Source organism: Lycorma delicatula, chromosome 12 (genome assembly GCF_047948215.1).
Source record: "Lycorma delicatula isolate Av1 chromosome 12, ASM4794821v1, whole genome shotgun sequence".
NCBI classification, from domain to species: domain Eukaryota; kingdom Metazoa; phylum Arthropoda; class Insecta; order Hemiptera; family Fulgoridae; genus Lycorma; species Lycorma delicatula.
Genome location: NC_134466.1, coordinates 27,290,011 through 27,316,678, shown reverse-complemented (window position 1 = coordinate 27,316,678; position 26,668 = coordinate 27,290,011). Strand labels below are relative to the sequence as shown.

Genomic DNA, 26,668 nt, shown 5'->3' with positions numbered 1-26,668 from the left:
CTGATTTGCGATGACGAGTTTCATCGCTAGACCAACCTAACCTGGTAGTTTGCCATTATCGACTTAAAAACTAAGTGTTCATAAGTAATTAGGCAAAAACATTGGATAACAAATATCTAAAGAGGAAGACGACCGCTAGACCAATTTCACTGCGCATACATTATTCCGTTAGGAATCTCGCGTTAAGCTAATTCGCTAAGTTAAGTTTTCACCTCGTTATCATAGAGAAGCCAACAGTCTACTGATATATTTCTTCCCGTTGATTAAACCCTTCGTCTCTGAACCCAGGTTTAATTGTCGACGAACAGATCCGAAAATAGGGAAATATAGGAATAAATGATTTACGGACCATTTTACATTTTACGCCTCACAGTCCTGCTGAGGAAACCCAAATAGATAGGCGCAGGTTAAATTTGTGTTGCCGTTTCTCAGCTGTGTTAGGATGACACGGCTCTTATATTATTTGGGATTAAAGGTTTCTCGAATAAGTTTTCCAGGATGCCGTGTAAGACCGTGGATGGACTCACCATTAAGAACTTATTCCATTGAGAACGTAATTTGACACTGACTGTCTTCGTGAAGTCGGTCTCAAATGTAAATTCCTTTCACATGTTTATTCTAGAATTATATTTTTTTAGATGAATTATTTATTTATTTAGTAATATATGATACTAACATCTAAAAAAATAAAATTATGTAAAACGGATTTCAAAAATTATCAATAAAACTATAAAAAGTGTTTAATTTTTAAATCAATCCTACTAACGCCAAACTTTAATCCTAACTAACTTTAAAAACGTGTATACCATTGATTATTTATTTAAAATGATCGCATTTAAATTTTATTCATTTTTTTTTTCTCTCACGTAAATAGAACCCCTCCACCTGAATAAGAAAATAAAATAATTTATAAGAAATTTAAAAAGTCGAGAAAATTACGTTAAATAAAAATAATACCGAGCCTGAGATAAAACCGTTTTTTCGCTAACTTATCCTATTTGGAAAAACCCTTAATAATCATTGTCACATATCAAAAGAATTTGATGAAAAACGGTTCGGTCAATCGTGAGTGTAAGGCTAAAAGTAGTGCGACACACATATATATATATACATCCTTTTTTTTTACTTCCTTTACTAAGTAAAGGAAGTTTGGCCATGGCGAAAAATTTCGGTTTTCAGATTTCAACGGAAATATCCATTTTGATTAGTTTCGGTGTGACGTATGTACATATCTCGCGTAACTCAAAAACTATTAGCCCGTAGGATGTTGAAATTTTGAATCTAGGACTGTTGTAACAACTTGTACATCTCCCCTTTTGATTGCAAACGACTGAACCAAAAAGCCCAAAATCAAAAAAATTTGGATTTACTAATTTTTCTTAACCGTAGTAATAATCACTCAATAGAGCTTCTCAACGATGTTTCATAAATGGTACTTATTTTCATCGGTTTCAGAGTTATAGCCAAATAAAATTTTAATTAAAGATATATTTGGTCTTACAAGGGGAATCAGACTTAAACTATTTTTTTTTTTTTTTAATTGAAATATATTGAGTTATTTTTTTTTATATATTTTTTTTTTTTTTTAACTGAATTTTTACGGGCATCGACTGCTAAGGTCATTAGCCCTCGTCACATTCTTTAAAAGAAATTATTATCTCCATCAGGATCGTCATATGTAAGGGTGTAAAGGGCCCTTACATTTTATTTAAAAACACAAACTTCACAATAAACATTAAAACATGAAAGACAAGGATAATCACAAACACTTACGGGGTGTAAAGGGCCCAATATTAAAATTTGAGATAGGTTCTCAAAAGACCATGAAATTAAAATTAAAATTAAACTTATCAATACCATATCTTTCTTTCTTTCTTCTACGAAGTCTCATTTATAGTTTGTTTAAGCACCCTCGGGGCGACCAGAATCGCCGTTGAGCAGTATATCAGTCGTGCCAGGGTGCCGTGGCAGTTGAATCCTTCTTATATCAGGCCATAGGCATGCACGGCGTACACCCATAGCCTCGCGCCCTCAATCCACCCTTGAGGGTCCCCCATGCCATCATCGGACACACCCCGACTCACTGCACTTGAATGCAGGTGAGCCAAAATGGCCTAGGCATGAGGGCTACCTCCCGTCACTATACGTGCCACGCTTCGAGACTCCCTTATATGTATATATAAAACTACCGCTTAGAGTATCTTTTACCACAGCTTTAAACTTCCATTTTATAGACTTTTAAGAAGTCCACTGGCGTGTAAAAATGCAACAATATTTTCTTCATTTCCATTATCCAGATCAGCACTAATATTATTTGTAAGACGGAACCTCTTTCTGAGGTCCTCATATATGGTACACTCTTCTATTAGATGCTTGATTGTCGTGTTTTATTACAAACACCGCACATTGGTCTCACTTCGCCGGTTAACATATATAAATTTGTTAATCGCGTGTGACCGATTCTAAGTCTGGTCACCGCTACTTGTTCTCGGCGAGTCAACTTAAAGTACAAAAACAATTTACAATTAATAATGTATTAATTCAATAATAACAATAAAAAAATAAAAAATAAAAAACATATTAGACGTTATTAATGAAATAAAATTATATGTACTTTTCATTTAAAAAAAATGTGTATATGTAATTTATTACGCGTACAATTAATCATACGGTATCCACATCAGATATTTTGTTTACATGAACCAAGTTGGACCCTAAGACGTACAGATTAACAAAAAAATCGATATTTATTTGTTTAGCGTATGGCACCAAAACACAACACCAATTACAATCAAAAATTACAAACATTTAACAAATTAATATAAGCCACTGATTCTGGAGTCGCCATCAGGAAATCTTCAGGAGTCCCTTCATAAGCTGTCCTAGGGAAAACTTCTGTGATGCGTTTAACAGTTTGATTTTCACCAAACTCGCAAAGGGGGTCGGTGTTTTACCCCATTTATACAGGAAATAGATGCACCTACTGTGCTGAGTTCGTATTCGTTTTAGCCATGTCTTACGTGGCAAGTCAAAACCCGGCGGCTTTTGAGTAATACATGGGATTCGGTTATTCTGCTTTGCGGTACATTCTTGACGCCAGGCGTCAGTCAGGTTATATCCTTCTCGTATGGCAACAATTTTTTATATATATATATATATATATATATATATATATATATATATATATGGAAAACCGAAAAAAAAAAGAATATATATATATATATGTTCAGAAAATTTTTCTAAAAATATTCATTTATAGATTAAGCTTAACAAATTTTTTTTCAGTTAAGTTTTCTTTCTCTAAATCTAACACCTCATTAAATAAAGAAGATAATTTTCAAAACAACTTTTCTTCATTTTAGATCCAGAGTCTAAAATTTAAAAATATTGTAAACATTTCCATCTATACATATGAAGTATAAAATTTCAAATTTTTAAAAAATTATTTTAACCGAAGGGAGATAGAGCAAAAAATATAAAGTATGTATTTCAAATCTAAGATGTGGGGGTTGTTTTTTTAAACATTTTTTTTTGGATTATTTATATATGCTTTGTAGGTAAAATATTTGCTTTAATAAAGGGTTCTCCAAAATGCCTCTTCAAAAAATCAAAATTTTTTTCACAAACTTAACGAATTTCGAAAAAAATTAATATTATCAATGCACCATATATAGATACCAGTATGCATATATATAGATATGAATATTTGACCCAGATGTGAAGAAAATCGATTTGGTCGACTATCAGATATAACGATTAAAGCAGTGCGACACTGATGCGTACGTATATTTTTTTTTTTGTCTAGATGAACTAGTTGCATTATAAAACGTAAAGATTTGCTAAAAAAACCGGATACCCCATTTTTGATATGATCACCACACTGTCCTATTTAATATAATTAATCTAGGTAGACTGTAGGTAGAAAAGTATTTTTCGAGTAAATTCAGTGAAATGGCTGGCACATGGTTTTGTTTTGGTTAAGTTTTTAGTTTACTTTAAAAGTTTTAATTATTAATCTTTATTTATTTAATTATTACATTTTAATTTTAACTTAATCGATTCATCTTTATAATTTTAAACAATTCTTTTATATTTTATGTTTTTTTGTCTCTTGTTTTGATTATAATTAAAAAAAGAAGTTAATTTAAATAAAAGTTTAAAAAAATTGTTGTATAAGATTTTAAAGTACGATTAATTTAAAGTTAAATTTAATTTCACGGTTTTTAATAAAATTTAATCGGTTAAAAAAAAATGTTAACATAAAACTGTAAGTGAATAAATTATTTATTATCAGCGATTACAAGTTTGTGATGTTTATTGCGATATATATATGAATGTATACAGCTGATGATGCGATCAAGTTCACGAAAGCGCTTCTGTTTGTGTAATGAAATAAGGTAAGTCATACTATTTCAATTATTCTGTATTTAAAATTGATCTATTAATTTGTATTCGTACAGAGGAGTATGGTTATTGAAAGAAATGGTTTTAAGATATATATATATATATATATATATATATATATATATGTGTACATATTTATATAAACCTGTGACACTCCCGGTAACGTAAAAACTCAACACGGGATTATTTTTTCGTTTATTTCATGTAGACGCTGACCTCTCGCTTTTGTAATTTTTTGCTAACGATTTTTTTTCATACGGTCCAACAGTTTTCTTTTATTATCAATGCCACATTTTAAAAAAATCAAAAAACAAAAGTTAGCAGAATTAAAGTAAAAAAGAGGGAATAAAATGTTATAGAAAAGAGAACAACGAGCAAATAATTAATAAAAAAAGGGGGATTAAAAACATCAGAATTGGGAGTAGTATTTTTGTTATTTATTTAACAAAATTACAAAGTCTTGAAGAAATAATAAAGAGATTAAATGAAAATTTAGGAAGAAGCAACCAGAGGTTATTGTAGAAAAGGAATTTGCGATATACAGAAACTTATGACTCGTACATATATCAAAGAATTAGAAAGAAAATTTTCAAATGTTTATAAGGAAGATAAAGCTTATAATAAATAAATAAAATCGATCATTTCATAAAAACCTCCAGTATTTATGTATAAAATCAGATAATATAAATTCTTTTTAGGTACAATTTTAATCAGAAAAATGTACTTGTAATTAGCAATCCATTTTACGGAAGTTTTCCTTCTTTTAATAACGAAAAAGTTTTACGTAAAATAATAGTTACGTGAAATTTTATAAATCTAAAGGTGTATAAATAAAATTATATTGTCACGTTTAACGTGTAAAATTTACCTAGCCTTCCTAATTACAATAATTTAAAAGAATATAAAACATAAAATATTAAAATAAAAAGATACAAATAGTAATAATAATAAAAATTATATACGAAATTTTTTTTCAGTTGCAACAAACAGTGTTCAAGCAGCAACAGTATCATCTCGAACAATAGATGCTGTGAATAACTGATCGCAATAAAAAAAAGTACAGGTTAGAATGAATTGTGGTGGAAGCAATAAAGGTAGGGGAATCTTGCCTTAAGGTTAAATGTATGGTTTTGTCCACCGGAGTGTACTATTACTGACGACTATAATATAGTTCATCGGGCCATTTATTAATTCTAAATAATACATTACCAGATAGTAACAAATTACAGGCTCACTAACTTTAAGTTTAACGCTCCGTATCTCGTACCCGCAATTTAATTTTAAACCGTTTACCGGTCTGTTTCAGTGATGTTACACCGGGTTTAAAATACATTATTTGATACGGTTAAATCTTTATATATAATACACAAAAACACACTCTTTACATATAACAATTTTATAATGAAGAGGGTGGAAAGGGGAATTGTAGCGACGAAAAAACACACAATAAAAACTACATAAATTATTTTGTCTAAATATGACTGGTTTGATGCAGTTCCTATGTACCTTCCTACTCGATTTTATTTTTTTTTTAAACGTGATAACGTACCGTATATATTTTCCGGTTAAGTTGAGGGATTTTCCTCCATAAACTAAAAAAAATATTTTTAAATCAAAAATTTACAAATAGAAGATACGTTTTTAAATTCCAAGCTTTTTAACGATGTTCAGATATATGTGCGATAACAAATTCCACTTCTTTTAAAATACCGGATGAACAACATACAACCGAACTGAGCTGGCTCGACGGTAACGCCGTTATTACCACTACTAATATTACTAGCGCCACTATTCGGTCATGTAAGTTACAACTAATCTACTGTTTTCAGTAATAGTACATTATTCACGCATCGATGCAGTATAGTATTCTTTTCGGTTGTGTTTTTCTAAACTTTCTTATTCGATTTAGAAAAGGTGTTGTTGTAATGGAAGCGGATCCTTTCACGATATCCTTTCACGAATTAACCACACATCTCAGGAATGGTCGAACTGAGAATGTACAAGACTACAACTTCATTTACACTCAAACATATTGTCCTTATTCATCCTCTGAAGAATTATCTAAACGGTAGTTACCGGAGGCTAAACAGGAAAAAGAAAAAAGGATCCTTTCACGAAACAAGTCAAATGTTCGCGGAAAATTTCCCAAATTCCAGTTTTCCAGCAAAGAGTAGGAAAAATATTTGGGTTAAAAATCGGGTAGGGCTGTAACGGAGCGCGCGACCAATGGCTTAACGTAAAGCGTTACAGACCTTGGATGAAGTTCCTCCGAGCTACAGACCGACTAATGGGAGAGCCACCATCGTATTTTCTTTTAACAAAACAGAAAGTCTCCGATGGAAAATTTTAATACCTTCATTTGGCCAACTCTACAGATAAATTGGTCGTTCTCTATGTCAGAGAGTCGCTTTTAGTGTATTGCATTGAAATAAATACGAGACATCGACTGCGTACTAAATTTAATTTTAACATAAAACAGGCCCTAAGTAATACATGATACTTATTTCGACTAATATTTGACGAGTTTTGTTCAACGTTGGTCTGCGATATGAGAGATAAGGGATATAAGTAATAATAAGCAGCGGTAGAGGTGCTCGCGACGTCGGCGTCGTTCAATGACCGCCGTGGCAGCTATGCGACGCTCCTGAAACAGACATTGGAGTACCTGTGCGTGGTCCGTAACTTCCCCTTTCCAACGATATGCGTAATTTATATTTCCGGCTGATTTTACGCGAGCTGAGGCTGACATATTGAATTTTAATACTTCTTTGCGTGTTTACTTTAGTTTTTAATACATAAATATTGTTCAAAATACACTAATTATTAATTAAATCGATTTATATGGATAAAATCTAAACACAAACACACGAATCACCACGCTGTCACGTCCAAGTCGTGAGTTACACTGAATGGAAATGTGCGAGAGCACTATTTTTTGCCGATCTGCGCTGTTCCCCTCCCCACCAACCCGATCGCCAATGACGCAAAGTCAAAGTCGTATCGGCGAGATGACCAAGTAAGATATAAAATGACACCGCATTTACGTCTCTGAGACTAATAATTAGGGAGTTATTAAGGTAGGACGATATAGACCTTTTCGTTACGCTACAATTTCTGTTCTGATACCCTATATTTCGGTGTAATTTTAATGACGTTTCACGTGAAAAATGGCGTACAACGGAGTTAGATTTCAAATGTAAAATCAAATAGGTGACTTCCATTAGGACTCTAGAGGGTCACAGCCGATATTCAAGAAAGATTTCTGCCGGCCCGAAAAAATCGATAGGAAAGTTGTAATCAAAACAAAGCAGTTTAAAATTCATATCGTATCATAAGATACAAGATTTAAATTTGAAATCGTATCAACAGACGATCTGAAACGTCAGACTAGCTTCACAAAAACATTATCGATACACAGATAGTCCAAAAACTAGATGTTTTATTTCATGTCAAACGAGGCACGATTCTATTTATCTGGGCATATTAATTAGCCCAACGCTAGGTATCGTATCACTTAATATCCGCACTGGATGTTTGATCGTTCACTTCACGAAGAGAGAATCGGTATATGGTGTGTGATATTTCTTATAATCGTATAGCAGGACCGCTAATTTTTGATCGGACAGTCAGTAAAAAAATGTACCGTACAATTTTCAATGAATTCTATACTAGGTTAAAAGATAATGAAATAAAGTACGGTTTCGTATAGCAAGACGAAGTAACTTATCATATTTCAAACGATTCGGTAGGACGCGTTCATAATCCTTTAACATGTACAAATTGTCAACGGATTGCGGTATCCTCCTCGTTTCCTAGACTTATCGATATCAGCAATTAAGTCCTTGGGTCTATATTTCAAGGACAGAGTTTATGAATCGAATCCCTACACTATCGATTCAACAACGATATTGAATTGGTATTCAACGATGATATTGATAATATTTGTGCCGGTAACTCAATATTTGAGCACAAAAGTGCATCGCTAAGCAGGACGCACTTCGAAAACTGTAAAAATACGGTAAATATGTAAACTTTTGCCAATGTAAATACTCAATGCTAGTTGCTCCCTTGTACGAAGTAAAGGAAGTATTATGATCGTAAAAAATTTAGGTTTTCTGGTTTCAACGGAAATATCCATTTTGACTACCCTGAATCCATTTTGACCATTTCGGCTTGACGTATGTACGTACGTATGTATCTCGCATAACTCAAAAACGATTAGCCGTAGGATGTTGAAATTTTAGATTTAGGACTATTGTAACACCTATCTGAACACCACCCCGTTTGATTGCAATCGACTAGACCGAAAGTGTCCAAAAAAGCCCAAAATCCAATTTTTGTTGGATTTTGGACTTTTTCTGCTGTAATAAGCCCTCATCGAGAGCTTTTCAACGGTATATCGTAAGTGGTACTTATTTCCATTGATTCCAGAGTTAGCGCCAAATAAAATTTTAATTAAAGAAATATTTGGATCTTTTAAGGGGAAGGCAATCTTCTTTTTCTTTTAACTTTTTTGTTTTAATTTAAATATATTGATTTATTAATAATTATTAACCTCTGATTGTAAAAAAAGTTTTACAATAAACAGTAATTCAATAATAAAAATAAAAAAAAAATGAAATTAATGAAATAAAATTTTACGTACTTTTAATAAATGTGTGCGTGTAATTTAATAGACTGAAAAGGAAGACATGTGGTGTCAAAATCCAATTTTTTAATTTACATTTTAATTTTTCATTTCATTCATAAAATGTAACATGTCACAACTGTGTTTAGTTTGTAGGGGTTTGGTTTTAAGTTGCTCACCCGATACTACATTACAGTAGAATTAATGAAAAATAATCCTGACTGAAATTCATATATTTGGTAGATTTGTGAGGAGAAATATTTCTCTCAGAAAATTTTAGTTAAGTTATTGTTCATAGGCTATCAAAGAATCAATAAATAAATAAGAAACATTTTGCCCCTCTCACTTTAAATCACCTATTTTTTTTTATCAAATCCTTTTTCTTTAAAAAAAGAAATCATTTATTTTTTCAATTCCTATGTCGGTTTCATACTTAAAAAAAATTATTATTTATGGTTTGGTGGTTGAGGATATATTTAAGAAAAAAATTAAGTAATAAAATTAAAGCGAACAGAACTTCTAAATCATCTTTACAAATAATTTTTGAATTTCCAATGAACGTTCTTCCTAAAACTTAACTTTTTTTACGATTTACTACTTTGGAATGTATCTAAATAAAAACTTTCAGACGTAAAAGGATTAAAAATAAACAACTTTTGGAATTTTGATTGAGATTTACCTATAAGATATTGTACTTTTCTAATGCAGAAAAAAAATTCTTAATATCGCAAGTTGTTGGGATATGAACGGAAGAAATTCACTACCCTGAAATTATCTCATGATTGTAGTCCCGTGCCATAGTTCAAACGTGATAAATCGTTTTTAGATATTCCGTCCATCTTTTGGTATCGGAATGGTAAACGTTTCCAAGCCGATTCGTACCATTTTAGCGGGTTTCGAAAAATATTCTGTGGCTATTTTCTAATTAATTATATATATCCTAGACCGATGACAATCAAAGACAAACAAATTATACTGAACATACCTATAACAAGTTATAGGTCGTACGATAAGCATACACCTAAGTTAAAATCGGGTAAAGTCGGAATGAGAAATATTATGAACACAGTTAAACAGTCAAAGGACGGACCGGACTAAAACTTTCTTTTCAATAGGATACTTTAAAACGAGCAATACAATTCAAAGGACGAGTAAAGAGTGTTCCTTTAAAAACCTTTAAAAGCGAAAAAGCAATCTTTCAACAAGTATTTTTTAGTATATTAGTTCGTTAAAAAACCTCAATGTTTATGGATAAGAATAAGGTTCAGTAGAAATCTTGAAAGATATAAAAAAATCCAAACCAGTATAAAAATACAAACATAACAAGAGATTTGAACTAGAACCTCACAGCTGAGGCTGTAATTCAATCACAGAAATCAACAACTGAATTAAACTGTTTAAGACGAGTAAAATCTACCAGTAATAACTCTAATTACGGGAAGAAAATCGATTTCCCAAGGGATACTGGGTGGAATAAGCGTCTATTATTATCAAAAGCGAAGGTTGAGCTATATCCTCTGGCTCGACTTTTTTCTCTTGAGACCGTAATTGTTACGCGAGTAAAATCCTCGTTTCATATCGCCTACCCCTTTTGATCTCTACTTCCCTATTCTAAATCTCTGATGGTGTAGGTCAAATGCCGTCTGTAAAATCATCATCATTTAAGCGTTAAAAATGATAAAGATAAAAATAAAGAAAACTATTTAAAATGATAAATCTAGTCGACAAATAATAATTTATTATACTATAATTAATTGATTATAATTAATTGTATTTAAAAAAAGATATCAAGTTAAAATTAAACGAATTAACTGAAAACCTATTTTGCAATTCAAATTGTGTGAGAACTGCTCTTTTGGTACGTATAATATGTGATGTAGTGTGTAATTTTACTACCTTTTCAAGCGAATAGTATGCAGTGTGTGTGTGTGCGCGCGCGCGCGCTTTTGTGTGTGTATATATATATATACAAAGAATATGGTGGACTTCCGTTAAATATTTTCTATGTGTGTGTGTGTGTGTGCACAGACACACACTTATACATATATATACATATTATACATATATATATATATATATATATATATATATATACACTTTTTATTAGTGTTATTGTATGGAATGCACCAGAGCAGTTTATATGGGAGCGAACATCATCGCCGTGCGGTCTACGTTAAGATTTACATAGGAAGCTATAATTTAAAGTACATTTCATAAGAGTGTAAGCTACGGTGAAGGATTTTTAAGAGGTCGGGGGGAGGGAGAAGAAGTTTCTTCTAGCCACTATAATCATAGCTCACTCGCATATAGAATTATCTTTTATCTGATTTTTCCATCAAAATCAAATCAAATCAAGAACTAAAATGGGGTTGAACTACCTTATTTTTTTATTTATTTATTATTATTTTTTTCCTTTTTGTTTTAGCTTACTGTACCATATCGTGCTTTCAATAAAATCTATTTTATAAACAAGTAAGTGGTTTTACCATTAACAGAATATATATATGTTACCATATAATAACAAAAAATTAGCAAGGAACGAAACTTTCAATACGCAAAAAAAAAATATTTAAAATATGGATATAATTTATCCATGTTGCTTTTCGAATTATATTTTTAAAAAATTAAGCCCTAATACATAAAAATACCTTAAGATCAAATAAAGAAATTTACTAGACATTTGATAGAATAATGGACACTATAAGAAAAAAGAAGACTTTTACGGACACTTACATAGAATGGAGTACAAAAGATTAACAAAAATAATCTTTAATTTAAAAATTCTAAAATAAAGATCTTAAATTACTAATTTAAAAAATTGAATAACAACTAAAGTAATTATATATTAAAGGAAAAAATATTTTGCACCGAAATACTTTCGGAAATAAATGAAAAATTACAAGTTTTCAAAAAAAAGACAAGTGGAAAAATGGAAAGAAGATTTTTCTTAAAAATAGACACGAAATTAATTAAAAAATGAAAGAATCCTGGTAGATAAGGAAACATAATGCACGCCCAAACTTCTGAAACTGGATAAATAAATTAACATTCGTTTCTACCGGTATTCTTGAACGACTGTTAGTACGGTTTTTTGTAAGTGACATCAGTCGGAGATATTTTTTTAATTAAATAGATAAATGTTAAGAATATGGTAAAAAAGTGCATTTTACATTCAACGTTTACAATTACATTCATTTACAAGTAGATTTATTTAAAATTAAAATTCGATATTTTGTAATTTTTCTTTATTTTATTCGACTAATTTTGTTTAGAATTAGTCTCTAAAATTTTTGTTTAAAGGCTTTACCCATTTAACAAAGTTATTGTACGTCAATCATAAAAATAGGGGTTTTTACCCCAATTTAAGGTTTTTCACCCAAAATTACTGGAGATGAAGTTCTAGGATCTATTTTATTCGATCTTTCAGATGAAAAATCATAAGAAATGATTAATTCTACTCTTTAATTATCGTCCTAAATATTTTCAGTAAGACCTCATTCCACCGGGGCAGTTGTATTCCGAGCGATATCTTCCACTAGCCGCAACTCGCAAACGAAGCATTTTAGGACATGTTTATACAAATTATTTCCATTATTTTCACGAGTGGAATATGTTGTATAAGTCCAAGGAGAATGTCGTGGTACATTCTGTGTATTATATAAATATGTTTTTTCGTGATATACGAGGGCTATTCAGAAAGGAAGGAACGTTTTCCACCTGACGCCGCCAGGCGCACGCCAATCGCGTATATATTGATGTGCTATTGTTACCCGAGATACCCGTTGTCACATCCCGTGACAACGGGAACATCTCCGCACTGTCCGTTTTTTTTTATATACAAATTTGAAATGTGTGCTGCAATCGAAAATCCCGCCAGTTGTGAGATGCGGTCTGTGATTTGTTTTTTGTTACCAAAAAACTTCAAATAGAAATTCATCGGGAACTGTGTGAAGTGTACGGGAATAACGTAATGAGTGAAATTTCTGTCAGGAAGTGGTGCATTCAGTTTAAAAATGGCCGAACAAACGTTTACGATAAAGAGAAGAGTGGACGTCCGAGCATTGTGATTGACGATCTGGTCTCCAAAGTTGACGAAAAGATTTGTGAAAACCGCCGTTTCACAATAACTGAGCTTTCTCTATGTTTCCCACAAGTTTCACGGACTTTATTGTTTGAAATTGTTTCACAGGCTACCACAAATTTTGTGCAAGATGGGTGCGTCACTGAGTGGTTGAGATCACAGGCGGCAGAATTCTATGACACAGGAATTTCAAAGCTTGTCCACCTCTATGATAAGTGCTTATCATATATAAGCGCTTATGTTGAAAAGTAGTATTTTAGTCCCTTTTTCACATGTATATAATAAAAAGATTTTCTTGTGAAAATTCCAAAACGTTTCTTACTTTCTGAATAGCCCTCGTATATATAGCAAACGGTGACGGATTTATGAGGTGGTTAGGAAATATTGGCTCTATGTTACTATGAAGGATTTTTAAATGTTCCTTGCATCTTTTGTCCGTTTGTCCGATGTAAAACACTGTACAATCGGAACAGATTTAGTTCCGATTTCTCACAGCTACAATTTATCCAATTTTTTTTTTATTTAACTATTTTCTTTGATTCTTGTTTATACGTGTTATTAGGATATATATTTTGTTTTCTTTAATTATCTTTGTATTTTTATTTATTTTATATATAAGTGTCAACGTGATGTGATTGTGCAGAGTTGTTTTGTGACTAAATAGTTAAACGGTTATCTCTCTTCCAATATTAATCTTTAAATATTTTTAAGGGAAAAGGAAATATTTTTTTTGCTTTTTAAATATTCATAAATTACGTATTTTTTCTTAAGGTCAATTATTATTTAATTTGACGCCATATAAAGAACATGTGTTAAACCACGATAAAACATTTGAATCGAATGTTTGGTGAGTTAGATTAGTTTTAATGATTTACGTTTTCCAAGATAATTTCCTTGATATTTCCACCCAGATTCTGGAATTTGTTATCTATGTAACAGAGTATTTACCGTTCCAATCGTTTAAAATTTTGAATATTTATTCGGATCTGAATAATGTATTATTTATTTTATTTCGAAATTATTTTTAATTAAAATTTTCTTTTCTTAAATATATTTGAGGAACCCGCTTCTGATACACTGGACAAACATTTTACTTATAAGCTGCTGTTATAATGTAGATTGCATGTTAAATTTACATATATTATTAAAATTACAGTACCCTATAAATCTATTTTATTTTATACATATATTTTGATAAAATAATACGTAAAACATTTACAAGTATTTTATAATATATAAAAATTATTTTTATTAAAAGGAAAATGGATTTTATGTGACCATATAAATTAAATGTTTATAACGACAAAAAGTAATAATAATAACAGATTTAAATAATTCAAATTTCTTCAACACGCTATGTATACAACATTTCCCCCCACCACACGTCTAACAAGAAGTAAGTTATAATTTAATATAGATTCCTTATATCATAACAAATACTTGTTGCTCTAGAATTTGATTTATTATTTTAACATAGCTATAAAAATATCCAAACTATTAGAATAAATGCACGATTAACTCGTATTATTTAAAAAAAAAAAAATTTACATATAACCTATATATCTATACTGCGCAAAATGTATGTTCATGCGTGCGCGTATATGCGCGGAATCTTGCGCAACGGGTGAAGAATGTTATTTTCTTTTTCTTTTTAACTATTAAAAAGTAACATTATTATTTATATAACGGATATATGGTCGACAATGTCAGTTTTAAATCATGAAAGTGGTTAACGATATTGCGCCTTATAATCTGATAAGATATTTCCATATCAGCTGAAAGGAAAAGGTAGGTATATACGTAGGAAGGTAGGCAGGTAGGTAGGTAGAACAAGGCGGGGCGGATTCGAAGGGTTTTATAAAATAAGGACGGTGACTCGCGGGGAGGGGTTATCTCTAACTGCGACTAGTCATGCACAACAAAACATGAACCCTTTCCCACCCCTTTTCTTTTGTTACATTTACCCCTGAATCCCCTTAATTCAACCCCCCTTAATCTAAAACAACCACGACAATTTTTCTTTTCTTTAGCGGGGTCAAATATCGAACGGTTTACAATTTTCCTTAGATATTAAAGAAATATTTACCTCCTTATATTTTTACAACGAAAAATAAATATATTTTACATTAAAACATAAATATTATTATTTTACTTATAATTTCGAAATAATCTTTTAAATTATATACTCAAAATTAATGATAAAAATATAAGGGTTAAATTATTTGATAATTCTCATAAATAATTATTTAAATAGGCTTCTTTTATATCCAAATAACATGTCAGAAATTCTACCCTTTTTTGATAATAAATAAACTCATATATCTCTAATACACTGTATTGAATTACATTAAAATTTTAAGGTTTATTCAAGGTACGATATTCTAGGTTTAGCAATATTCTAGATACTTCAACTGGTAAGTTGATTATATAACTACAAAAGAGGTCTACAGGAAGCTTCAATTCTCTTCATATCATAAAAAGGAAGCTCTAGATTTACTATCAGTTTCATTATCGTAATCAAAGCGGAGTCTGAGCAAAATCCACAGTAATCAACTAAATTAAAGAAAGAGTAATAAAAGGTAATCGTTTGACTATCCGGCTTAAAAACAGAAATATTTTATCTAAACTCCACACTGCAAAGAATTTTAAAATTTATTTCTTATCGGCCGAGATATATTAGAAAATTATTGTTTTACCATTAATAATAATGATTGTTTTTCTTAACGTGGAAAATGTCGCTTAAGTTTTAAATATATATACTTTCGTGAAATTTTTTGTGTAGAAAAGTAAAACGAGGATTTTATCAAAGTTATGAAATTTTATATAACAATTATATTTTAACGAATTCTTAATTGCAGACGAAACAATTATTTCGAGATATATTACATAATATTAGGTGTTCTGGATAAATCAAATACAACATTTTGCATATATCTTTCATAAAAATAGTGGATGTTTTAAATAAAAATTGACTGCTGCAGTTTCCTGGAAAATCGCTTTGAAAATGGTCTTCTAAGAGAGAATTAAAGACACTACATTTAAGTGTTTTCAGCGATGACTAAAAAAAAATCACTGATTTCTACAACTAAGAAAACTAAATAAATTTTAAATAATGTTTTAATTATTTATTAAAAAAAATTCTTCCTTTCGGCACGCCGGAAGGCAGAGATAGATTTCACCAGTCCTAAGTAGGAGATAAAAAGATTTCCATCTTAAAGTTAAAAAAAAATTCAAATTTACTCAACACGACGATGGTTGTATATGAAAAATGTTTCATGTATTTAGCACACGACAAGCCTCATCGTCTTATAATTCCAGTCATATTTTGGTTATCTCTTGCCGTAAGGGTTGGTTATATCAAAAAATGTTTCAAAGGTTCTAGGTAATGTTTAGAGAACTAACGACCACTTTTAACCGATTCAATAATGTGCCTGATAGGGGAGGTATGAATTTTTTTGTCATCGAAACCCCATTTTTCCACCTTTTGGGCCGATGGTTGGTGATATCAAAAAACTTTACTTAGATAAGTTTTAGAGCCTTACCCAAAGAATAGTAGGAACTTTAAACGAATTCTATATTTTATTTAATAAGAAAGTTATAACGATACATTGATTTTTCCGAAAATGACACTCCATTTCTATCCCATGGTCCGATTTTGCCCATTAACAAACTCCAGCGAGATTTTGGGTCGTTATATTTTACGTATCAATTTTAAAGTTATTGAAGCAAAATTATGGCAGTTACCGTGTCCAAAAGAAGCTGAAATACACATAAAATCTTTGAACTGACTGTGGTTTTGGGGTCTCAAGGATGTGAAACGTCCTTGTGGATGTCGAATCATGGTACCAATTGCAATAGGTAGCTTTCTTATGAAATCTACCTGATACGCATACGGTACTTGATAAATTTTCGAACATCATATGTTCGTTCGACTGGATCTCCCCGGAGACGCACAGCTCTTCAGCTGTCAGCCGGAACAGAAACATATCGGTTGAAGTTCGCGTGGTTAGAGAGCACCTGGGTACCCGCTGCCCTTAAAAACGAAGGAGAGGCATACCATTCCCCCCAAGTGATGTATAAATCTACACAAGGACCTTCCCTTAGTTATGGTGTGCTATTCTTGCTGCCAAGCATCCATCGCGACACTGTAAAGCCTCGTCCACAGGCGGGAGATGGGCAACTGAACGAAATTTAGAACCGGTGCATTGTGATTACCGTTCAGCTCCGGTACAGGCCCGGCTCGAAACCGCATCCCAAATACCTCGGCTTCCACATGGCGGCCCGAACTTTCACCACTGAATCGATTGGGAGACCTTTTCCCAATACAGTGTTAGCCTCGTAAGAGGTTATTTTAAAAACACCAGTGCGCACTAATTAAGGTTCTGCGCTGAGCACTCTATAAAGTCTGAATAAGTGCTATATTTCTGTCCAACCTATGCGCCCAAACGGACGCAGCATAAGAGTTCATACTTTCGAAGACACTTCGGTATACCGTGTATAAATGATAGCCCGAAATCCTTCCAAGCAATCCTCCTAAGCTTGTGCATCACTGAGACGGCGTCCGCCACTACTTGCCTAATGTGGTTGCTAAACAGAACTTCTCATCAAACAAAACACCTAGGTACTTATGAACTTTACCTCGGCTGATCACACAGCCTTTATAATTAATGTGAGGGTTACGACTGTACGATAATTTGTCTGCATCCTTGAGAAGCAGAAACGTCGTCTTGTAAACAGAAATCTTTAAATTTTGCATAAACCAGTTAGGTCTATGTTGAAGATTAGGTGATTTTCCTTTGTCAATGATATGCGTGTCGTTAATATGATTTAAAAGGAGGTTTGCTGAGACGCGGGCAAAAACACATGTTAAACTTTTCTATTATCTGTTTGTCCCACAATAGACGCTCTCTTTATCATTAAAATCGGGCTGTCTAATTCCCCCAGGTTTATATTTTATGAACAATCATTTTTCTGTTATTACAATCTTTAAAAGGGACGCCTAATAAAAGTCTCTTCAATTCATTTTAAATTTAAATTCTACATTTTCTTTAATTCTTTTTTAATATAAAAATATTTATATGATACCTGCACTGTATAAGATAACAACTTAAAAAATCTACGGCAAACAAATGATTTTGTTCCCGAAATTAAAATTAATAACAATTTTTTTTTTCTAAATTAAAACATTACATTAGTCAAAAATTAACTTATATAAATATATATATTTATAAAAAAAATATTTGACTGACCATGTGATGCCACACTGTACGTATGCTGATGATGATAATATCTAGCAGTAACAGCCGCTCTGTGGTGTGCATTTGAATCTAATGAGGCGGCATGGTGGTGAACGAACAAGGAACTGAGTTGACTCTCAGTGTCATCTCCGTACCAGGAGCTGCGATGTTGATCCACCGACATATCCATCCTGAATTAATAAAAGAAACAAAAAAATAAATAAATTATTTACATATGTACACGCATACGTGCACATATTACAATAATATTACCTGAAAGTCCTTCACGTAAAAAAAATCTTAAGCTCTAATATAATATCTTTATACATATATATATATATATATATATAGATATAATTTCTTAGATATGATCAGAAATTATTGGAGTCTATTCCTCATATTAAGATAAGAAAGACATTCCTATAAGCATTACGTCCACAAACGCTTAGTTTTCCTTCAAAAGGCAATTTTGTAATTGCGGATTGAAGTAATATTATTTATTTTAAATCACATTCTTAATAAAAGAATGAATATGAAAATTTTTCGCTTATAAATTTAAAAATTGTGCTCATTTTTAAGTATATATTAAGTCTACACAATATACGCAAACACACACACAGATCTTTATTATTTTTTTTTTTTTAGTAGAAAGAACTTGAGTATTTTAATGTAACCAAAACACTTCATTAATTGTATAAATAAAAGACAATCTTCGTTTTGGGCGTGTCTTAATATTTCAAAAACCACTAAACCGATTTCGCTGAAAATTTCAAAATTTATTATTTTTCCTCGGAGTTAGTTTACTAGGAAGGATTTTTAGGAAATTTTGAGTTAAAAGGGTTAAAATGGAGTAACAATTAAATTTATTTTCATTAATTTCGCAGTAACAAATGAAGGTATCAACTTGAATTGTGGTGTGTGTAACATTCATGTGAATATCTAAAAACCCATTTCTAGTTTTTTGAAATTCCGAGTTTAAAGGATTGAAATGAAATTTTGAATATTTTCGATAACTCTTATATTTTTTAAATCTCTAGGTAACAAATGAATATATCAATTTGGTTTTTAGTGTGTGTAATTTTAATGTGAATATTTAAAAAACAATTCCTAGCTTTTTAAGTTCGACCTTGAAAGGTTGAATGAAGATAAAAAAATGTTGAACAATGAATGAAAATTTTCCCTATTTCCAAACTATAACGAACGAAATATTCAATCGATTTGGACTTGCAAATACTTTTTAGATATTTTTTTCTTTTCTTTTTTTCCTGTTTAGCCTCCGGGAATCACCATCAGGAATTACTTCAGAGGATGATATGTATGAGTGTAAATGAAGTGTAGTCTTGTACAGTTTAGGGTCGATCATTTCTGAGATGTGTGGTTAATTGAAACCCAACCGCCAAATAACACCGGTAACCACGATCAGATAAATATCTAAAAACCATTTTCGGGTTTATTTGAATTTCGATTTTTTAGGGTGTACGGCGGGGCGGCTTAACCGACACAGCTACTGTCACCATTAATGCAAGTGCGTTGCGACTGGCTGTATCTGGCTCCGGTTACTTGATTAAAAAAACATAAAATTGACAGTGACGGTAAATGCAAATAACTATACTGCGAAGACAAAGCCACTTATTCAACCAATGTAGCGAACGGATGAATATAATTTGTATTTTGTTGTTGGCTTTGGCGTGTTGAAAACGCAATCGTATATGTTTTAACGATTGAAAAAAGCAACGGGAAACCACTTCCCTCATAACTTTCCACAGTAAGCACAGCGCAAAATGATATTTATTACTTTCGTTAACATCCAGATATTTTTGAGATCGGGAGACGAGCTTAATGATTCCCTCGTTTAAATATCTTTTTGTCTTCAACCGGTTTCGTCGACCTAATTATCGATCTGAAAGTCACTTTAATTTCAGAAAAATGTGATATCCAGTGGCCGCACTGCGCTGTAATTAACATAATTATATAAATACAAACCTTTATTATACTATTTTATATTACACATATCTTCTTGAATATTTATATGTAAATAGTATTATAATACAAAGAAAAAATTAAATTGTGTACAAGACTTTTGTATAAAATATTATTTTCAGTTCCATCTGATGTATTGCTAATGCAGCATCTTTTAATTCCTTGTCTAATGCTATCTTGTATTATCGAATTCTTGATTTAATAATCCACTCGCGTAATAAATTCACGGAAAGTTCTTTTTTCTTCCAATAGGAGTCAACTGGTGACTGTTGCTTTGATCTAACAATTATTATTTTTTTAAAGATTATCTTTAAAAGCCATGTTCACAACTCCATCCAAAACCTTTAACTGTGATATCATACCACGAGATATTATACCCCTTTAAGTGTTTTACTTCCAATTTTTCATTTTTGATCAAATGACCCCTACCTCAATAGATCTAATACTAACATAGATCGCTATTTTCTAAGACCGAATTTTTTGAATCAAAAAACTCGGTCTTTTTTGACCAAAAACTCATCCATTCAAACTTTTTTTTAGTTACGTATTTTTATTAATAATAATAACTTATGGTATTTATTAATACAAATATAATTTTAATAAGTCCCTATCACGAATTTGGAAACGAAAATAAAGTATAAAACAACTTAAAAACCCGTTCGAATCCAAATTTAAGTCACCCCGCATATAGGTCGACCCCTCATTTTATAAAAGAAAAGCAGGAATTAAACCTTAACCTATATTCAGGAAATTACGATATTTTATGACCGTAATCAATCTGTCAAAAAAAAATTCAGCACTGTTATCACCAAGAACGATATGCAATTCATATCAAGCATAATAGAGAAAATAAGGAGCGAAATGGTTTACTGCATGTAAGAATGTAAAATCCCCAGAATTCAACTGATATTTAGCTGTATCAGGCAATCATTTTTACTTCCTTGTACGAAGTAATGTAAGTATTGTGATCGCGAAAAATTTCGGTTTTCATATTTCAACGGAAATATCTATTTTGACCAACCTGTATCCATTTTGACTAGTTTCGGCGTGACGTCTGTACGTACGTACATACAAGGTGTGATCAAAAAATACGGTGAATAATTTTTTATTAAAAAAAGTAATAAGGTTACATAGAATTCGATTTAATCTCCTTCAAAGTACTGTCCTTGGCTAGCAATGCACTTATCCCAACGTTGACTCCATGACTGAAGGCATTTCTGGAAGGCGTCTTTCGGAAGGGCTTTCAGCTGCTCGGTCGTGGCCCTCTCAATGTCAGCAATAGTATAAAAACGTTTCCCTTTAAGCACAGTTTTAATTTTTGGAAAGAGCCAAAAGTCGCACGGTGCTAAATCCGGTGAGTATGGCGGATGTGGACACACAGGAACACTTTTTTCGGCCAAAAACTCGCCAATGAGAAGCGAGGTGTGACACGGCGCGTTGTCGTGGTGAAGAAGTAAGTTATCGGTCCATTTTTCTGGTCGCTTTCTTCGTACGTCGTTTCGCAAACGTTGCAGTACACCCTTATAAAATTCAGAGTTTACAGTTGTTCCCCTTGGAACGAACTCTGATCGCACTATGCCCTCACTATCGAAAAAAACAACGAGCATGACCTTGATAATGGATTTTGACTGACGTGCCTTTTTAGGGCGTGGAGATGAACTGGTTTTCCATTGGGAACTCTGCATTTTGGTCTCAGGATCATAACCCTAGACCCAACTTTTTTCTCCAGTTACAATTTTGGCCATGAACTCCGGATCTGCATGAAGAAGGCTGTTGTAACATCTAGTTGTGCACATCCCCTTTTTATTGCAGTCGACTATACCAAAAGTGTCCAAAAAAGCCAAAAATTCAAAAAAAGGAATTTTGGTCTTGTTGTTAACTGCAAAAATAAGGCCTCATTGAGAGCTTTTCAATGATATATCGTAAGTGAAACTTATTTTCATTAGTTACAAAGTTATAACTAAATAAAATTTTAATTAATGAAATATTTTGAATTTACAAGGGGGAAGACACATCGGTTCGAATCAGACTTCATTCAGACTTTTTTTTTTTTAATTTAAATAATATTGATTTATTAATTATTATTAACCTCTGATTGTAAAAACGTTTTTGCAATAAATAATAATTCAATAATAGCAATGAAAAAAAATCAGAAGTTATTAGTGAAATAAAAATTTTATGTACTTTTAAAAATGTGTACATGTAATTTAATAGGCGTACAAGAAAATTATGTGGTTTCCACTTCAAATTTTTTTCATTACAGGAAGACTGATTACGTCATCATTCACCTGGAACGATTCTTTTTTAACTGAAAACTTACAGGGAATTTCCATACACCTTTTTAAATCCAAAATTATAATATTACATAAAAAATGATTATTTTTTTAACAAATTTATAATTTTCAAAAAGCATTTAAGTTTTAACAATATAATAAATAAAAATTAAAATCACGTATTATAATTACGTCCTTATAATCATATAATATTTTATCCGTGAGACTATTTATGAATAATACAACCATATAAGTACGAAAAGAAAGGCATGTGTGATAGGTTTAAGTCAATATCTGTGTGTGTGTTGTGTGAATGTGAGATGGATTTTAAATTGGCGTGTATAAGTTGAGTACAATCGACCGTAACGTTGTCGTATTAGTGTACGACGCACATAACACAAACAGTATAAAAGAGGACGTGAAGTTTAACTTTAGGTAGTGGGGGGGATTAGCAACGATGATGATCATGAGGAGGGTGGGTTGAGAAAGAATACCTACGAGACAGTACGTAAGAGAAAGATAAAATAATTGGTAAGATTAAATGTTAAAGCGAGATAGAATTAGGGAGTGCGAGGACGAAGTATGCCTGCTTGGATTAGAATACAACCGTAAATAACCGGTTTTCCGTTGTCGATGAGACAAAAACAGCTTTAAGCACGTATTACACTAGTTAACCCTCTTCACCTTAATATACTTTCATTATCATGCACTATCTTTTTACTAGACCTTTTTATTCCATTTTATTGTTTTATCTATTCATCTTTATCACTCACTTCCTATTTACCATTCGATTATAAATACAAACGCGGCTTGTTTTTTTTTTTTTTTTTTTAATTAATTAATCTTTTTTTTTCATACAACATAAATCGCCTAAGTATTTGTAAACAAAATTAAGTTATAAGTGACTTAAGCGAATTAAATAATCTCCTACTATCTTTTCCCCTGACTTCATAATACAACCCACAAATAGGATTAGATGAAGTCGTCTGTTGGGTTATTGCTACGGACAGTTTAAATGCTGTTTATTGTGTGTAGGCGAAATTATTCTATCGTACTTATCTTATTGAGATTTATTTAAAACACACAACACAAACTTAACATAAAAAAATAGGCTATAATAAAAAAATTTACTGATAAATATAAAAAAAAAAAAAAAAATGAATTATTACCGGATGTTTTTCTTTTACAGGTCGTTTAATATACATAGAAGCTTGACCTTGATAGTTAAATCATTTTAAACATTACTTCTTTACTTAATATATTGTTACCGGTAAAAGACCGATATCTGGCAAATGATGATATTCTCCGACGAATGTCGATACCTAACAAATACTTCGATGAAAGACCGAAAACTTTGATTATATAAAACGAACTTTCCCCGGTATTTATCAAATAAACACAGATAACCTCTGGTGGGGGTCGGAATGATAAAAAAAAAATTACCACATACCAATCTCTAAGGTAAATAGATTACGAGAAATGCTCGTAAAAAACGAAGTTTAAAATTTAAGACAAACATAACTTATGCTCGTTAAACTCGTATAATTAACGTTAAAAGGAATTCTCCAAAATTGGAGGCAATTAATCAATAAAAATATGATGAATAAAAATATTTTATTATAAAACAATTAAACAAAGGGCTAACCATCTAACCACTTATTTGTATTGTTAGCGTTCATTCATTCAGTTATTCTGTCTATCCTGACTGGCCCTTTCAATTTATAAAACCGAAAATTTGGTTAAATTTTTTATAAATTCGGTGAATTTGATTAATCGCTTCCAGCGTTTGAGAATAAAATTTATTATTTGTATATTTAACTTTAATTAAACGAAGCGAGCGTAGGTTATGTTGGACTTAAATTTAAACATAATTTTTACTTCCTTGTACGAAGTTAATTATTGTGAACGCGAAAAATTTCGGTTTTCAGATTTCAACGGAAATATCCATTTTGACAATACCTCAATCCATTTTGACTAGTTCCGACGTGACGTCTGTATATACGTGCGTATGTATCTCCCACAACTCAAAAACGATTACACTAGGATGTTGAAATTTTCAATTTAGCACTGTTGTAACATCTAGTTAGTTGTTCACTACCCTTTTGGATTGCAATCGAAATTAAAATTTTAATAAATGAAATATTTTGATCTTAAACGGAAGGTACATCGGTTCAAATCAGACTTCATCTCCTTTTTTTTTTTTATTTATTTTTTTTTTAAATATATTGATATACTAATTGTTAACCCGCAATTGTAAAAAAAATGTTTTACAGTAAATAATAATTCAATGATTAAAAAACAATGAAAAAATTTATTACTGAAATAAAATTTCATGTACTTTTAAAAATGTGTATATATAATTTAAAAGGCATTTTACATATATGTACTGGGTGTCCCATGTAAAACGCAACCCTTCTTTACATAATCTTCCAATATAAATCGCTCATCCATGAAATTTCAAAAGTCAAGCTTACTCCCCTACTCGTTACTGAAATGGACTCGTCCAACATCTGAACATCGCGGCGACGCAGTAGAACACTACCGATAGTAATAACAATGCAATCATAACGTTCAGTACATTGCTAAAGACAAGATGGTGTTTTCGCTAGATGAACGTGTTTTCATTGTTGAGTCGTACTTCAGTACGAAATCAGTGGTTGCAGTGCAAGATTTGTTTCGCCATAAGTACCCGGATAAACCAGCTCCTAATAAAACATCAGTATTAAGGTTAGTCGCAAAATTTAGAGAGACCGGTTCTGCTAATAACAAGGAACACAAAAGATCTGCGTCAGTGTTGAATACACAGATACAGTTGCTGAAATCAAAGACCTCGCTCGCCTCGCCAAATAAATCGATCAGACGTTTGTCTGCTGAAATTAATTTGTCTAAATCAGCTGTTCATCGGGCGACCAAACAATTACAATTACGACCTTATCGCATTCAAACGGTTCATCGACTTCTTGGGCCCGACAAAGAAAAACAGCTACAATATTGTGAACGGTGCATTCGATTTCTGCGTGAGGGAATTAATGTTATGAATTCGTTATTTTTCACAGATGAAGCACGGTTTCATTCGGATGGCTACGTAAACAGCCAAAACAGTAGAATTTGGAATGCTGAAAATCCCCACGTTTATCACGAAAAACAATTACACCCGCAGAAGTTGGGCGTGTGGTGCGCGATATCGCGAAGAAAATAATCGGTCCTATTTTTTTCGAGTACACCATTAATGCAGAACAGGCTATTTTATTTCGGTTCATTGCACTTTTGGAAGAGGAAGACAGACAATGCTGGCTACAACATTATGGTGCGACATCACACTACGCAGGTTCAACTTCTGATTTCGTCGAGGAATTCTTTGGTAATCGTGTTATCGGTCGAGGCTTGTGGTCACCAAGATCTCCAGATTTGACTGCGGCGGATTTTTTTCTACGGGGTTACCTCAAAGAAAAAGCCTACAGCAACAAACCGCGAGCACTTGAACAATTGAAAGTCAATATTGAACAAGCTGTATTAAATATCCAGCCACAAACTTTGAAAAAAGTTGCAAGAAACGCTGCAAAAAGAATTGAAGCTTGTATTCAAGAAGATGGCGGCCACTTCCAACATTTACTCTAAATGTAAGGTAATGGATGGTAATAATAAAAATTACTTTTACATATGCCTTTTTATTATTTCAATACCTACCAATATAAGGTTGGGTTGCGTTTTATATAGGACACTCTGTATATGTAATAGATTTGGCGAAAAATCTGATTATTTAATATTAATTGGAAATTATAATTTATATACGTATTATTTTTTTAATTTTCTAGTTTAATATCTGTTTAATTTTATCGTTTTATCTACGTTAAAGTTAACTACAGAGTGACTGAAAAATAGACCTTCACAAGAACAACATATACATTGAGGCATTTACATGCCCGATCTTTAATAAATAGCAAAAATCTTATCTTTATTGTCGAACAATTCTCCCTAAGTCGCAGTTGAACATTATTTCGTTTATTTGTTTTTTCTTGCCGATCATTTAATCGCTCTTTGGTTTGATATAAATCTTCTGATCTTA

General features: G+C 31.7%; 1 protein-coding gene across 1 annotated transcript in view; it reads right to left on the bottom strand.

Moving 5' to 3' along the window:
- LOC142332992 (GATA-binding factor C-like) overlaps nt 1–26,668 on the bottom strand; it is a 380,666-nt gene that overhangs the window by 296,828 nt on the left and 57,170 nt on the right. Inside the window, exon 2 of the mRNA XM_075379756.1 lies at nt 18,362–18,540. Within this exon, the coding sequence (XP_075235871.1) occupies nt 18,362–18,539 (178 nt within the window). The 5' untranslated portion in view covers nt 18,540. The remainder of the gene's footprint in view (nt 1–18,361; nt 18,541–26,668) is intronic.